Source organism: Haemorhous mexicanus, chromosome 3 (assembly GCF_027477595.1).
Source record: "Haemorhous mexicanus isolate bHaeMex1 chromosome 3, bHaeMex1.pri, whole genome shotgun sequence".
Classification (NCBI taxonomy): domain Eukaryota; kingdom Metazoa; phylum Chordata; class Aves; order Passeriformes; family Fringillidae; genus Haemorhous; species Haemorhous mexicanus.
This window is the reverse complement of record NC_082343.1, coordinates 71,579,883-71,595,140: the sequence shown is the minus strand read 5'-3', so window position 1 is coordinate 71,595,140 and position 15,258 is coordinate 71,579,883. Positions and strand designations below refer to the sequence as shown.

The window sequence follows — 15,258 nt, the reverse complement described above, 5'->3', positions numbered from 1 at the left end:
TTTTCTGCTCCTCAGAGCCTTTCTGTGGAAGGTTTTTAATTGTGCTTCACAGCACAATCTTCGGAATACTGAATACACTTAGTAGCTTGGTTTGAATTTCTTATTAAGGGTTAGCAGTGCATAGAAGCAGGACAAGAGCCAATAGACGTGAAAGGAAATCAGGGATGTTCAGACTGGATATGAGGAGAAATATTTTCATTAAGAGAACAGTCCAGCAGGACAACAGCTGACTAAGAGAAGCTGGAAAGCCTCTGCTCTGGAGAAAACTCAGTGTTTTTCAAGACCAGGTGGATAAAGCCTTGAACAACCTGGTCTGACTTCACAGCTGGCCTTGCTTTGAGCAGAGGACTGAACCACGAGCCATTCAAGATCCCTTCTGACTTGAATTCTCCAACAACTCTCTAGAAAGGAAGCTCTCCATGCACCTATCACTAATCCATGGGAAACACCAGCCCTGTAGCATCCTCAGCCTTGTAGGTAGCTCGAGAATAGGAAAGTGAAAGCTTTCATAACGTTGAACTCCACTGCCATAAGAATCAAGGCCCCTCAGTGGCTTTCTCCCTTTTTCCCCCACTGTTCATCAGGAGTGCACTACAGAGTGTGCATGTTCAGCAAAATAGTTGAGGGTGAGGGGGATGAGAAAGGAAGATGAGCAAGATCAATTTTTACATCTTTATGCTTTCCTGTGGCTGATAAAATATTGCTTTTCTCAGAAGATACACCAGTAAATTTTCAGTTTAGATCTGTATATCAGGAAATAAGGCTCGCGTGACATCCTTTGGAGATTACTCCAGGGCTTAAGAGATTTCACACTCTAATGGTTCCCAAAAATACTCTGACTACGTTTCCTTTGTCAGCCACATCCTAATATATTACTAGATAAATCCTCTGCCTCCAGGCTATTTACAATCCTCAGAGAACTGAGGACTGTTTTGCCACATTGCCAGTTAGATCAAGTTCTTCTAATCTTTTCTCACATCCACTCTGACTCCAAAAAATGTTTGTATTTCTTGCCAAAATATCAGGGTGGGTTTCCCTGGTGTGGATGAGGTCCCAGTATTGCCTGCAGAATAGCAGGTGTGCTCTCATCTGAGTCAGGGTGCAAATGAGCCCATCCAAGTTCTTTGGTTCTCTTGCACACAAAACCCCCAAAATGCAAGTTTTCTTTTCAAGACTACAACAGCAAGAGCTCCAGGAGATCTTGTCTGCACTGTCTTCATCAGCCCGATTTTCTTACATCAGTGGAAGTAGTTTCAGTCACTTGTAGGGTCTTGGATCAAGTCCCAAATCTCAAAGAATAAAAGCATGGATAAAGCGAGGCATTAACTTCAAATGCAGCTGGAATTCCTGCCTTGAAGTGGGAATGGAACAACATTGAGGGTAGGCGGAAGAGGTTTTAAATTAAAAATGGAACGAAGAGCATGTTTTAATTTTCTAATTGGAAAAAAGTTCTTCGGAAAATATTCTGTGAAACTGTTTTGAATTAACTTATTTATTCAGTCAAGGGAACATTCCACTCACATTCACCAGAAGAATGGTGTCTCTACACAATATACAATTTCTCAGGCTGCCTTCCTTCTAAGTTAAAGAAAACCTAAACAGAAAAATGTGAGGACAGTCAGCCCACTCAGGTATTTCACAAGTATAAAACACCAGAAAGTCTCAGAGTGTGTAACACCTTTATCCCCACTGGGAGAAAGTCAGCTCCTGACTTCACTAAGCCATAGCTTTACACAGGGGAGCTCCTCAAATGCTACCAGAGCAAGAGGCTTTATATGCTGTTCATAATGCACCAAAACACTTAACCAAATCCCATAAGTACACAGCTAGAGGAAAGCCTGGTTGCATGTGTTACGTGTGCATTATGTTCCTTGGCTGCCATCCAGCCCACTGTTTTCAGAAAGTTACACACTCAGAATTCACCCCTACATCCTTCTCTTTCACAGAAGGTGTTACAACCACTCTGTTCTACCATGATAACCCAACACTGGCCTCAGCAGGTCTGGTATGTCACAAGACTTGTACACTTTTTCTGGATTGGTTCATTAGTTTTTTGCTGTGTGACTAATTCTTCTAAAATCAAAATAATGCAAGGCTCACATCTAAGAAAAGCCATCTCTGTCTCCTCAGATATTTCACTAATGCACAGCCTAGCACAGATACATATGGCTAGGAAGAAGAAGGAAAAGGCTCCTTTTCTCTGCTCTTATCTTCAAAATGTTCCAATCAGTAGAGCTGAACCAAAAGAAAACATTTTAAAAAGGTAAAAAGTGAACTGAAAAGGACATCTTGCATTTTTAAATAACAAGCCAAACAAACGTTGCCCTGCTTGCTTTGTAAATCTTACACAGAAGAGCAGCTCCTTAGCCCAGGCTGCCTATTTCTTGAAAAACAAAGACAAGAACTAGCTGCAGGCAATGAAGTATATTAGCATTTGAATTCATGTTTGTATATTCTCTGAAGGAAAAACTCTCTTAAAAGCAACCTAAGAATTTCCTGAAATGTATTATGGCAACGTTTATTTGAGATTTGAAGATTCCTGATGTCTTTATAGTTCCTTAAAAACAAACTGGAAAATGTTATAAAAACACCCCACCGATTGCTGCCAATTTCAAAACAGGATGTTTTTGTTTTTGAGGACTGTAATTAGGAACAGTGACCTTGAAAATGTAAACAAACCATCCATTACCTCTCCTCTTCTAATTACTGTTGCAAATATTGTTTTCTCTTTATAAACTTGCCTGTGTGAGTAGTTCAGTTTTCAGACTCAGGCAAAGACCAGAACTTCCACAGGACTGAATGTGCTAGCTCCCAATGTCACCAGATACTTCAAAGGAAAAGGAAGTGAGGAGGAGAAAAAGTATTTGCTATACAGCTAGGGATTTAAAATCATCGTGGCTGTTTTCAGCACACAGAGAAAGCAAGACAGAAAAGGCACCCCTAAAAGAAATGCATGACAAGTACTGCTGAAGAAAAAAATCCACTATCAGGAGAGCTTGGAGAGTGTTTGGTCTCCTCAGGCAGCAAGAAGGGAGATCTGGAGCTTTCCCAACACCTAACCGTGCAGTCAGAAACCTGACACGCAGGCCCTTCCTCACCTTCTGATGTCCAAATTCATTCAATACTGTGCCCAGCTTCTTAGTGTTGCTGTGAAGTTTATGAGCTGCAATGGCTGGGTTGGGATCCCTCCAGTCGATGGAGAGGCGATGGTACCAGAGGCGCCGGCCCTGCTGAATGTGAGCTGACTTGATGCTGGGGTCAAAGCGATGCACCTCACATCCACTGTTGGCCATGCTGAGCTCAAACTGGTTGTCATCATTGCCTAACCTATGTTAAAAAAAAAAAATTATTAAAAAATGTAACAATTAATGCAGCAAAAAAACTATTAGTGAGTAGGATGTTCTGAGGATGAATTAACTTAACTTGAAGAAAATTCAAGCTCAATGCAATAGTAGAACTTTCTAGGCAAGAACTAAACCACTTTTAGCCATTCTGATAACTTTCCCAAAATACTTTTCCTTAATTCAGAAGTTGGAAAAATTTGTACGAAAGTAAATTAAACATTGGAATCTTTGTGCTGTCATTGCTTATTTAATATTTTATGTTTATATATATATATTTCTCTATTTTGAATTTTTTTTTTCTTGAAAAGTTTACACTACTTTCCTTAGTCCCTGCTGCATAAACTTCCAACAACCAAGCCATAAACAGAAGAGAAAATACATTTAAAATGGAGGCAATACTACTTTGTAAAAATCTGGCATATTTCACACCACATCTGTCACTTGTTACAAATGTGACCCACAGTGACCACCAGTATGGACAAGGCACAAGAACCAAATGCCTCTCTTTCTCTGTGGACAGGAAGACACAGGTTTAAAATAGCATATTAAAAAATAAGCACTTTACAACAGTAGCAGAGTTGTTACATAAACTCGAGAGAAAGATTGCTGCTAATTTGGAGAAGACCCAAAAGAAGAAGAAAAATTAATAGCCCCCTTGTACAGCAGTATTGTCTCAGTCCCTGCCTCTGTGAGAAGACGTGTTTTAAAAGGCTGTTCCCTTTTAAAACACGTCTTCTCACCTCCTGTGGCCCAGTGGTTCACACAGGGTGCACTAAAAAGAAAAAAATTTGGCATTTACCATTGCAGTCACACATCTGAACCATGGGCCTTTCCTACTCCGTAAAACAGGATGTTCTCCTCATTCCTACTCCTCCAAGCTTATTCCAAATGTGATTCAAATCATGCACTAAACATTAAACTTAAACAAAATTAAGCTGTTTGATATACACACATGTAGCACTGAGAAGAGAATAAAGATTTTTTCGAATCAGTTGTACTGCAAATTGTACAACTGAGATTCTTCATTTTGTACTAACAGCAGAACATTTATCTGTTGTGCACAGACCATGACAGGGCAGTCCTCTTAGATGTACTAGCAGAGCACTTGCTGCACTACACCACAGTTATCTTCAGCAAAGATGGGGGGCTGAAATAATTTTGGCTATTTGCATCAATATGTGAAACGTGGCACATTTTAAATCACGTCACACACTATGGTACATTAGGCCAGCACTAAATGATCTACACAGATGACATACAGGTAGGATAAAATGAATTCAACTCATGAAACAACGTGTGGAAGAGCATTTTCTTTGGAAGCTACCAACACAGTATGACACCTGCTGTAATACTGGCCAAGCACACTGTAACAATACCCTAGGATGCTGTCTTCTCCTCAACCAACTTCCCTTGGGAAAACAGGAGAAGACAGAGTGAGCAAAAATAGCCCAGTATGCTTTTAAGAACAACCCTAATTCACATGATTCCAACCCATACAGCTGTGTGGGAGGAAAAGAGAGGAGTTTTCTTTTAATACATTCAACACACATTAGGAAAAAAGTTCAGAAGTTAACCAAGTGAATCGACATGTTTGTTTGCATGTGGCTTTCTACAGAAGGGACAGTGAGGGACAAAGACCAGTGTAATCCCTCAGGAATGAGACACTGGCTAAAAATGAACAGCATGGGAATTGTTGGGGACACTCACAGCATTAGTGATGAGCCCACCAGCGACCAATGGCCACATGTGTCCGTGACACACTTCCGACCATACCAGCTGGTACAACCCAGAGGGCCAGCTGCTTTTGGTGCAGACAAACCTCAGGCTGCCTCCAAACAGATTGCTGCTCATGGGGACTGCAAAGGGAGCTTCACAGCGGTGGAAAAAACAGGATAAAAAATACAGATGAGGGTAGAGACGGGCATGTGGCACTCTAGTTACCAGCTCAAATTTATGCCTCAAGAGAGATCCAGCCAGCAACAAATGTATAGGAGAGAAAATGAGGTCTTCTCCAAAGGAACTGGTTCAAAAAATGCCTGGCCCACACGTGATCCTGCAAAGGGATACTGTAGCATGAGAAAGATAAAAAAATTAGGTCTCTTAACAAAGATTTAGTTTCTTAAAGAAAGAGGTGTTACTCAAAAAGGAATCATGACTTTAGAAGGATGGTGTGGAGGTCATAGAAGACTAGCAAGGCCTCTCCTCGCCATCAGGAGAGAGCAGCTGCTGCCTCCACCAGCAGCAAAACAAAACCTGCCGAAGAAGATGACCTATTTTCCCGTGAGGGAGAAGGCAGCTCGGTGACAGAGGTCCCGCGGTGCCCTGCGGAGGGGCAGAGGGGCCCTTCCCAGTAGCGCACACCGCGCCCGGCTCTCCCGGCTGCGAGCGCAGGGAAGGCTCCGCTCCCCGCCGGCGGCAGGGCAGCGACGCTGACCCGGGACACAGCGGGCAGCAGTGTCCCTTGGCTGTTCCCTGCTCCCAGGGTTCACAGAGGGTCAGGGGGCACAGAGCCTTGCACTCAGAATAGGCACTGGGCTGTAGCTTGCTCTGGATGAAGCATCACAGCGGCCCCTGCATCGCCCGGGGCACAGCGAGCGCCGAGCGGCACAAAGGCTGCTTTGTCCGCTCTGCACGGCTCTAGTGGACACCTGTAGCTGATCCAGCCTGAAAAACCTGATAACTGCAGGTACTCCAGCTCCCACAGCGACCACAGAACAGAGCTATAAACACATGCAAGTTAAGGTCCAGCTTTCCCTTTCTCTGTCCCCCCTCCTCCTCCTCTCTTTCAAAGGAAGATAACTGAGCTCAGCAGCTCAGGGAAAAACGATGGACCCCCTGCCTGAATCCTAACACTCCTACACACACTTCAGGATGCACCTGAAATGGCATTTATGCTGTATTACAGGAAGACTCTTTAAACCTCTGCTGGTAAGTTTCTGAAATCCCATTCATTTATGTTATCCCAGCTTGAGTGCTTGCCTGTGGTGTTTGTAACTGACTTAGTTTAATCCAAGCAGATTTAGCACTAATAACTAGAGCTCACTAATGCATATTGCAATTATGTATCACACTGGGAAATCCTGTCCCCCAAGCAAAAACATTGCTGCCTCCCAGTAGTGGAAGCAACTAATACTAATCTAAAAAGATCCCCAGATGTTCCAGACACTGCTCCCTCCCATTCACAAGTAACCTCTTCTATGGCATTCAAGAAGGCAAAGCTTAAGTAGCATGTTTTATTCCAGTTTTAATGATATATGGATTTAATTCAGGATTCCTGGTAACACTTCCACTGAACTTTCACATATGTCCTCCCTCCATTTTTTCCGCAGTGAATGCTCTTCATTAGAAGCAGCTGCTCCCCATTTGGTCCTTATGAAACATAAGAGATAACAAAAATGTTTAAAGTGGATTTTTGCCTTAGAACAAAATTACTTTTCTGTCTATCATAAACTAAAGGAAATGAGTCTGAGGGGAAGAATTACGCAGTAACAAGCTCCAAAGTTTGCAGAAGTAAACCAGTGGATTTTAGAATGCTTCTCCATAACCTCAAGTATTTCTCTTTAATTTTCCAGGTGTTTCATGAGATGCATGCTGGTTGGTTACTTACTGCATGTGTGTATCTGATGATTGATGGGAGAGCCAACATCTGTTTTGATCTTTGCTAAACCCTATCATTACAGAAAATCTGGCACTTGTGGTCCCTGGACCATACACAGAACAGCACCACATATAAAGCACTGGTATGCACACACTAGCTCAGTTTTGGCTAGGTTTTTTTTTTTTTTTTTTTTTTTTCAAAATCATTAGCAAAATATCTCAGTGCTGGTCAGCTTCGTGCCTAATCTGAACTTCCTAGCACAGATTAAATCAACTCTGGGCTGTGCCTACTGGACAATTCAACAAAAATACCATTCTCAATCCACATTTGATCCTTAACAACAGGGAAAATGGACATCAACACAGGAGCTCAGGTATAATATTAATGATCATGCAGCTTGCAGGCCAAGGTCTAGGTCGATTTCACTGAACTTTGACTACTTTGCCAAGACACCTAAAATCAGCAGCCACCTTATCCCAGACTTCCACTATAATCAAAGGAAAGCTGTACCTACCTCCAGAATGCTATTCAGTTTAGCTGATTTTCCACCTGAAAGTGCTTGCCTCTCCCTACTGACTACTAGAAGGGCCCTCAGGCAATAACTCAGTACTACAGTCAGACAGTAAAGTCTGGAACTGAGCATGCACAGCATCTCTCCTAAGTTTCATAGGGACATGAAAAGCTGAGAAGGAAAATAATCATGTAAACCTCTATCTTGCATTAATGCCAGGTAAGTATAATTTGAAATACATTGCAAAGAACACTCAGAAAATAAGAAGCAACAGTAGTCAAAGGAAATTTTCTCTCTGTATATGTGATTTGTCTCTAAGGAGCATGTTCTTGCTCTGCACACAGAGCAGTGCTGCTGAACAAAACTTGAAAGCACCTCCTCTCACAGATCTGGGTCTTTACAGCTCAAATAAACTCTGTCAAAGTACAAACCCACCCAAATTAACCAAAGCCACTCCATTTGACTAGAGGGCACCTGGCCTCCCCTCCATGCTCACTGCAGGTGTTACCTGCCATGAGAAATGCCACCCCGGCATGGTTCCTTGCTATTCACCCTCTGTAAATCCACAGCAGCAAAGTCACAGGAATGAAGTGCGTTGGTTCAAGGGAGGTGAAGCCTTTAAACACACCTCTAACCTAAAGCTGCCTCTCAGGACAGCAAGTACAGTTTTATCAGGCAGCTCTACATGGTGATCTGTGTGAAATGAGCCCCAGATCCCAGCGACCGTTCTCCTAAAGCACCTGTGTGCTGATGGCCTGATGCACTCTGAGAACAGACCTCCCTCTTCCTCTGGGACAACAGAATGTTTTACTAGCAGGGAAACAGGCTGCATGTGTGGATTTGCTACCTGTAAAAGCACTTCTTCTGAGAAGAGTGAAAACTTCACCCTCAAGAGCTGTAAATATCATCAACACTGCACACATTACAATTTACAAAGGCAGTCACAGCTGCCTTTGTCACTATCACTTTGGCACATGTCACCCCTGAGGTGTTGAGCAAACTCACTCTCACATGGAAATGTACTGTTTTGTCCCAGAGCTGGTTAATGAAGTTTTGTAAGCAATGCTGCTGAAATCCCTGGCAGTTATGTAAGTCACCTCTGCTCAAGGCAGATGCTGTAGGCTTCTCAGCTTACCTCTTTGATTTCCATCTTCCTCCACGTGAACTACCACTCACAACTCACCAGCAAGCAATTTGTTTTCATACCAATATTAGAAAGGCAAAGGAAAAGAAAGACCCTCATGGAGAAAGGATTTTTCCCTAAAAATAAAGTTTACAGAAGCACATCAACACATGACAAACACACCTGAACAAAGTTTGTATTTTAGAAGACAACCTTGCTGCAGCCTGTGTTGTATTTATAGGGCTTTTTGAAGCTACTTGCCATGAAACAATTTCCTTTATTTTAAAAAGAGCACTTACCCAAGTGAATAGAGACGGCATTTCTTGCTTCTGATTCGATGGATGAGGCTAAACCTCTCATCAAGGCAGACTGACCAGGGCTTTTTTGTGGTTTCGGAGTACCCTTTGAAGCTGTTCAGGTTCATGTGCTCACATGAAATCTGTTGAAATCAAAGGATATTTCATTTTAAGACAGGACTTTTAACTTGTTTTTAATTTGCCTTCTGGGGGAGTAGTGGAAAAAAGAAAAATGTTCATTGGTTTAATTTAAGTCTTATTGTCAATCTGATACACTGCTACAAAGATTTGATGGGTTTTTTTTCCTTGTTTGTCTGTTCCGCTTGGTGAAATTTAAGGCTTACATAATTCCCCAGAGAGCAATGCAGTTTGAAAAGCAAATAATTAAGCATTAGTACTATACCCAAATTCATTTTTTTTCCATGAGGAAAAGATGTTTCAGCATTCAAATGTTTAAATTTTTTTTTTTTTTGTTTTCAAACCTTGGAGTGGAATCTGCATCCTGAATAATGTTAAAATCAAGACTGTAATTAGAAAATTGCAGTGTCTCTGCAATGAGTACCTTACCCAGAGTGTCATGGATCTCAGCTCCAGAAGGGATTTAATCTTTAGCCCAACACATGCCCTCTCCAACAACAAAGGGATTTAAGCAAGTGCATAACTAAACAGAGGAATCATAGCATGTGTGTCCATGCTGAGCTGGCTTGGACATCTGGAGTCTAAAGCCAGGATAAAAGCCCTCCAAAAGAAGAGATAGAGACCCTGCGGGGAGGAACACTGTTAGTCAAAGCCCTTGTACGGACCAAGAAAGCAAAGACTGAAAATGCACTGGTTTCATCAGAAACCTGGACGTGTCAAAAATCACTGAGGGGTGAAGTCAGCTTTGCCAGTAGCTGAGCAGCAGCCTGGAACAGCCAAACCCACAGCAACTGAGCCAGCAAAGCCATGGCCCTGTGAGTGACACCCTACAGAGGAGCTCCTGCCTGCAGCTCCAGCTCTGCCTGTCCATCCAGCAGCTCAGGCCAGAATTTCACCCCCAGGCCACCAAATTCCACTCCACCTTCTTGCTCCAAATCCACTTGGAAAAGGCAGGCACAGAGGTGGAGAGTGCTGCACCCTTTGCAGAACACAGGGGCCAGAGCACAGCAGTGGATGGAGATCTGGTACAATTCGTACGGCTCTCACCATAGCAGTGGCAAGGAGGCAAGGGGAAGCAGAAGGAAGCACCAAAGCTGTGGCTAATTCTGCCCAAAGCTGTGGCTGCTTCTGCCCAGGAAAGGCTGCACTGCTCTGCAGCAGCATCAGCATCCACAGCTTGTTCCTGAAGGGCTTCTCAAACCACGCAGCCCAGCCATCAGTCAGGGGTTGCAGGGCATAGGCTGCTACCATGCAGAGAAGAAAGCAAAGAGCTGAGAACCCAGCTGGGCCATCGGGATGAAAAGTTTTTCTTCGGACCCAGTACCAGCCCTGGCTGCAGGAATGGGAGCTGGCACTGTCAGAAAGGCAACAACTAAAACGGTGGGAAGGACAAAACCAGGTTAAATATCAGTCCTGAACAGAGTGTTCTCATCTTGCTCCTCTCCTTCTTCTACAGCAGACTGCAGAGGCTCAGTTCTCATTCCTAGCCAAACTAAAAAGCACTGCTCTGGTCCCACCTGGAACCACAAAAATGAAACAATTTTACACAGAGGTGAGAGCAAAACCTGGAACCCAGCCTTTAATGTGGCACTCTCCACCACATACCTTATAATAAGTAAATAAAATTCTCATTCTTTAAGAACTGTATGCTCTGAAAGATCATTACCTGGAGCTTTACATTCAAAGAGCTGCACACTGCATCACCCCCTCCCTGCTCCTGCTTGGCTCATAATTCCCATGGAAAATTCATAAAAGCAAATACAACATCTCTTCATGCTGTTCCCAGGATTCACAAAGTTTTAAGCAAGGATTTGCACTGCACCCCACTACCCATTTCCCTTCAGTCACATAACAATCAAGGAGTAAATGGCACTGCAATAATAAGCACTAATTTAAGACTCAGAAGAATAATGTACTCTCTACAGAAAACTAAGATTCTGCAATGCTGCTACTTAATTGACTCATGGCATTATGAGCAATTACAACAGTCAGAGTTTGAAGCAATTTTAACAGCTCTTGCTACTGAATAGCTCTTGCTATTAAAAAAAAAAACAAAAAAAACCAAAACCAAAAACCAACAACAAAAATTTTTTTAAAAACCAAACAGAAATCAAACCCTGAACCTGTCTTTAGCACCATCATCCATCTGTTGCATGATTTATTGATGCACTGAGCTCACATCCTCTTCTGGGCTTCTGCTCACTACTATTGTACAAACAGCAGCACAAGAAAGATACTTCTCCTGATCATAAAATACCAGCACTGAAAATGCTTTTTCTGGCCACACCTTGACCCTGCTGACATGGCATCTTCTTGCTCCAGCAGTTTGAGCCATTCTACACTAATGGCACGGGGCTGAACTTTGGCACAGTATTTAGCAGACACTTGCTCAGCAAACAAGAAAAATTACATCCCATGCTTACCTACATAAGCAGGATGCCATTTTCAGAAGTGCTCATACCAGTCATGGTGTTATCCCATCAGTTACTCATCTTGTAATATCTGCTAGGTCAGAAACAGGGATTCCTCCCATTTTTTGTTTTCACTTATGATTATTCCCCCAGCCAGGGTCAGTTACTCTGGGAATGAAACTTCTCGCTGAGAGGGTCAAAAGCAATAAACTCTCTGTTAATTGATGTCCTTGTAGGCTTTGAACCAACTAGTGGAGTTCAGCAGAATCTGCCACTGTTTATTAAGTTGCTGAGATGAAGGATGTTTGCAAACTTAATACTTCTGCCACAGTCTAAACTTCTGTACAACAAAACAAGCAGTTCTACACACATCTCTTGCTGTCCCACATGCATCATCTTGCCTCCTGCCCTCTCAGTGCTGGCATGAGTGGCAGCAGAGATGTCATTTTATTGAGAATTTAGCCATGGGTGTCTGTAGGGGGATACAATACAAGAAAATAAAGGTAGTATAGAAAGTAATCTTAGCCCTTAATGAGTAGCAGCTGAGCCAATTATTAGAGAATAGGAACAGGCCTGACTCTAACAGGTCACAGATGTAGCCAGTAAGAAGAAGAGTGTTATAAAAGAGTTGAGGGGAACTAGAGTCAGTTGGCTCCTGCGAGAAGAAGGAAGAGTCAGTGCTTAGAGCAGCTGCCTATGAGAAACACCAAGGAGGTATGAAACTCTAGCAATATGGAACCTTTGCAATATAATAACAACATGTACCCCCAAGCTGGAGAATACATGAACACCCTGCAGTCTTTTTTTTTAGAGGTTTTTCAAATTATCTCAGCCTCAAAAGTACCACATTAACAAAGGATTTCATACATGAATGACATCTCAGTGATGTTGGCACCTGGGGCTTTTTGCTGCTCTTCAGAGTAAGTAATGATGCTGTCAACTCTGTATTTAAGGGTTAATTGCTGACAGACCTGGGTACCAAAAGCAGCTGCCCTGTTGGAGTTGTGAGCATCCAGCACCTTTTCAATTTTTTTTTTTTCTTACAGGAAATGCAGATGCTGTTGTGCATAAGTGATGCCTCTGCTAAGACATGATGGCCGATGAACTTCCATATATGCTGAAAGCTGGAAGTATTCATCAGCACAATCTGGATTTGGAAATGCCATATTTTAAAAAGAACATACACCTACCAATTTCCATGGCTTTTGTTTTTGTCCTGAAAATATCAATATTCTATTGGTATCATTGAAACAACTTGTCCAAGTTAGGGTCTGATGCCTTCTTCTCATTTTACTGGGAACCTCAACTACCTCCTTTTGAAGTAAAATGAGTCTGCTTATCATACTATTATTGAGAGGTGGAGAGGTTGAATACACTCTCTTGATACATGTGCTCTGTATTTTTCCATCTGAGAGGGGAGAGAGAGAGAGAGAAACATCACGTCTAGAATTTCAGTCATACCATACTCCTGTCAGGACAAAAACCCATTTGGAAATAAATAACATGGAAATAATGCATTCTTTCAAACCTGTGTTTTGACCTTTATATTCATGTTGACCATCAGTGCTAGGTCAAGCAACATTAGAAATAAATCAGTTTCAAAATGTTTGGTGTGAGGTTAATCCCTTAGATATGAGGGAACAATCTGCACCAGGCAAAGTGTTTTCTAAATGGAGACTGAAACAAAAAACCTACCTGAGAAGTGCTAATGTACTTTAGGAACCTTGAGGCCTCATAGTTGAGGGAAGGGGTTGGACTTGCCCATGGTTGTAGTTCAATGTGCCATCTTACAGTCTGTAAAACAAAACAAAAAACACCTTAAAGGCAATGCAAGCATAAATTACACGGGCTAATAAACTAAGGAGACTAAACTTCAAACTAAAATAATTTCCTGGGGGCTTGTCTACACATGAAAAACATTTCAGAACAAAGCATCTAACTATGATTCAAAATTATCAGCTTTGAAAGCAGATGCAGGTAATTCAGAAAGAAAGTGCTCCTCATCCAGGATACATGTGTTAACCCAATTATTCTAGGACATGCAATTAAGCTGTGAGAAATGCATGAAGAAAACCAAGATGTAAATAACGAAATCTTACATCAAAACATCTGGAAACAGTGATATCATTGTAATTTCATATCTATCAGTTATGAATGTCCACTGAAAGAAGAACTTGGACTGTAAACACTAATCACCAAAGGAAACCCCTGCAAGCAACCTGTTTTCTTTTTTAAGATCTATATTTTATTGAAAAAACGAGCTCCTTGTGGGCTTTGAGAAAAGCCCTCTTCCTCTCCCACTCTTGCCTGACAGATATACCAGAATCCTTTGTTCCTCTGGAAAAATCAAAGTGTGGCTGGCTGTAGCCCTACCACTCCTCATTTACATAGCCCCAAGGAAGTAGCTTTGGTGGGTGCTTTCTGCACTCCCTCAGCTCTGAACCTCGGGGATCCTGTCAGCTTTTCCAGAAACACTTCCCACGTAGACAGAGTGGGACAGAGAAGCCTTTCAGACACGTGCTTGCAGAGCAACAGGGCTCTGGGCTCCCATCTGCACCTCCCTCTCCAAATTCTGCCCGCTGTCATGCTGGGAAGTTTAGACTTGTCATCTCTTGCCCTCAAGCAGATAAAAATACAAGCATGGTGTTAAATTGTACTAAATCAAGATTGATTCCTCGTGGCCTTTCATCTTCAGGCACCATAACTCATTTCTACGGTTGGGCAGGTACTATCAAGCTTCCCTTTAATCATCCTCAATTAACTGAGCTTCCATAATGGACAGGATGGGGTTTCTCCCTCAAAGGCTCATGCTGGCACTCAGTAAAATACAATCAGAAGCCCCACTCGGGATTCCCAGAGGACTGCGTTTCAGATGAAGCCCTGGAAAACATGTAGGAGAGAGCAATTAGCTGGAGAGGATGGAGGCAGACAGGACTGGTCTGTGGCACCAGGAGAAGAGCCAGCACAGTGACAGCAGGGATCCTCTGATGCCAGGGAGGAATGCAGGAAAGAGAAGGTAAAATTAGAAGAGATTATTAAAGAGGACCACCAGACCAGATGGCGTTTGCCTTGAGCTGGTATCATGAACTGATATTTTTGCAGCCAAAGTAAACATAGTCTACAGTGAATGTGAGCCAGGGGGTCTGCATGCGGTCTGTTGTTACTCTAGGGGTTATTTTTCATATTTCTTGCGGGTTTGGTTTTTTTTTTTTGGGGGGGGGGGTTGTTTTTGCTTTTTTTTTTTTACTGTAAAGAGATGCTGAAAAGGATATTGACTTTTTTTTCTACCCCAAAAGCAGACAAAAGTAGCATTTCTCACCCTGAAACTTCCTGCCTGCAGCAAACTTGGACTCCTATACTCTGCACAGCATGAGCCTGGAAGCAAGCTAGCAAGCCAGCTCTGCAGCTGCATGTCCCCCTGACCTCTGCCTGCAGCAGGCAGCCTGCAAACAGTGAACAGCAGGAGGATAGGTGCACACAGGGGAGGGAAATTTGTGTAATCTTTCAAAATGAGTCACAGTTCACACGGCTGAATAACGTTTGCAATGACAGGAATGCGGCTGTTTCAACAGGCTTGAAAGCTGAAATGAAAATGAAGACTGACAATGGTTTTCAGAGGAAAAAAAAAAAAAGAAGAAAACCCAAACAACCAACCAAAAAACCAACCAAACAAAAAAAACCCAACCCAAACCAAATAAAATCACCAACCACCCAGATACCTACACATCTGTGCCCAGTTTTTCTGAAATCTATTTGTGTGAGAAGTAGCTGAAGTAGCTCATTAAGGAGAGGAATTGCAGGGCGACCATTGTGGACTATTCAGCAAGAATTCCTTCT

The 15,258-nt window shown here is 42.5% G+C and overlaps 1 protein-coding gene across 2 annotated transcripts in view; it reads right to left on the bottom strand.

Moving 5' to 3' along the window:
• Positions 1-15,258, bottom strand: part of METTL24 (methyltransferase like 24) — a 45,748-nt gene that overhangs the window by 12,688 nt on the left and 17,802 nt on the right. For both annotated transcript variants that reach the window (XM_059842303.1, XM_059842304.1), the window contains exons 2-4: positions 13,117-13,215; positions 8,876-9,015; positions 3,099-3,327 (exon numbers count right to left, since the gene is read on the bottom strand). In XM_059842303.1, the coding sequence (XP_059698286.1) occupies positions 3,099-3,327; positions 8,876-9,015; positions 13,117-13,215 (468 nt within the window). The remainder of the gene's footprint in view (positions 1-3,098; positions 3,328-8,875; positions 9,016-13,116; positions 13,216-15,258) is intronic.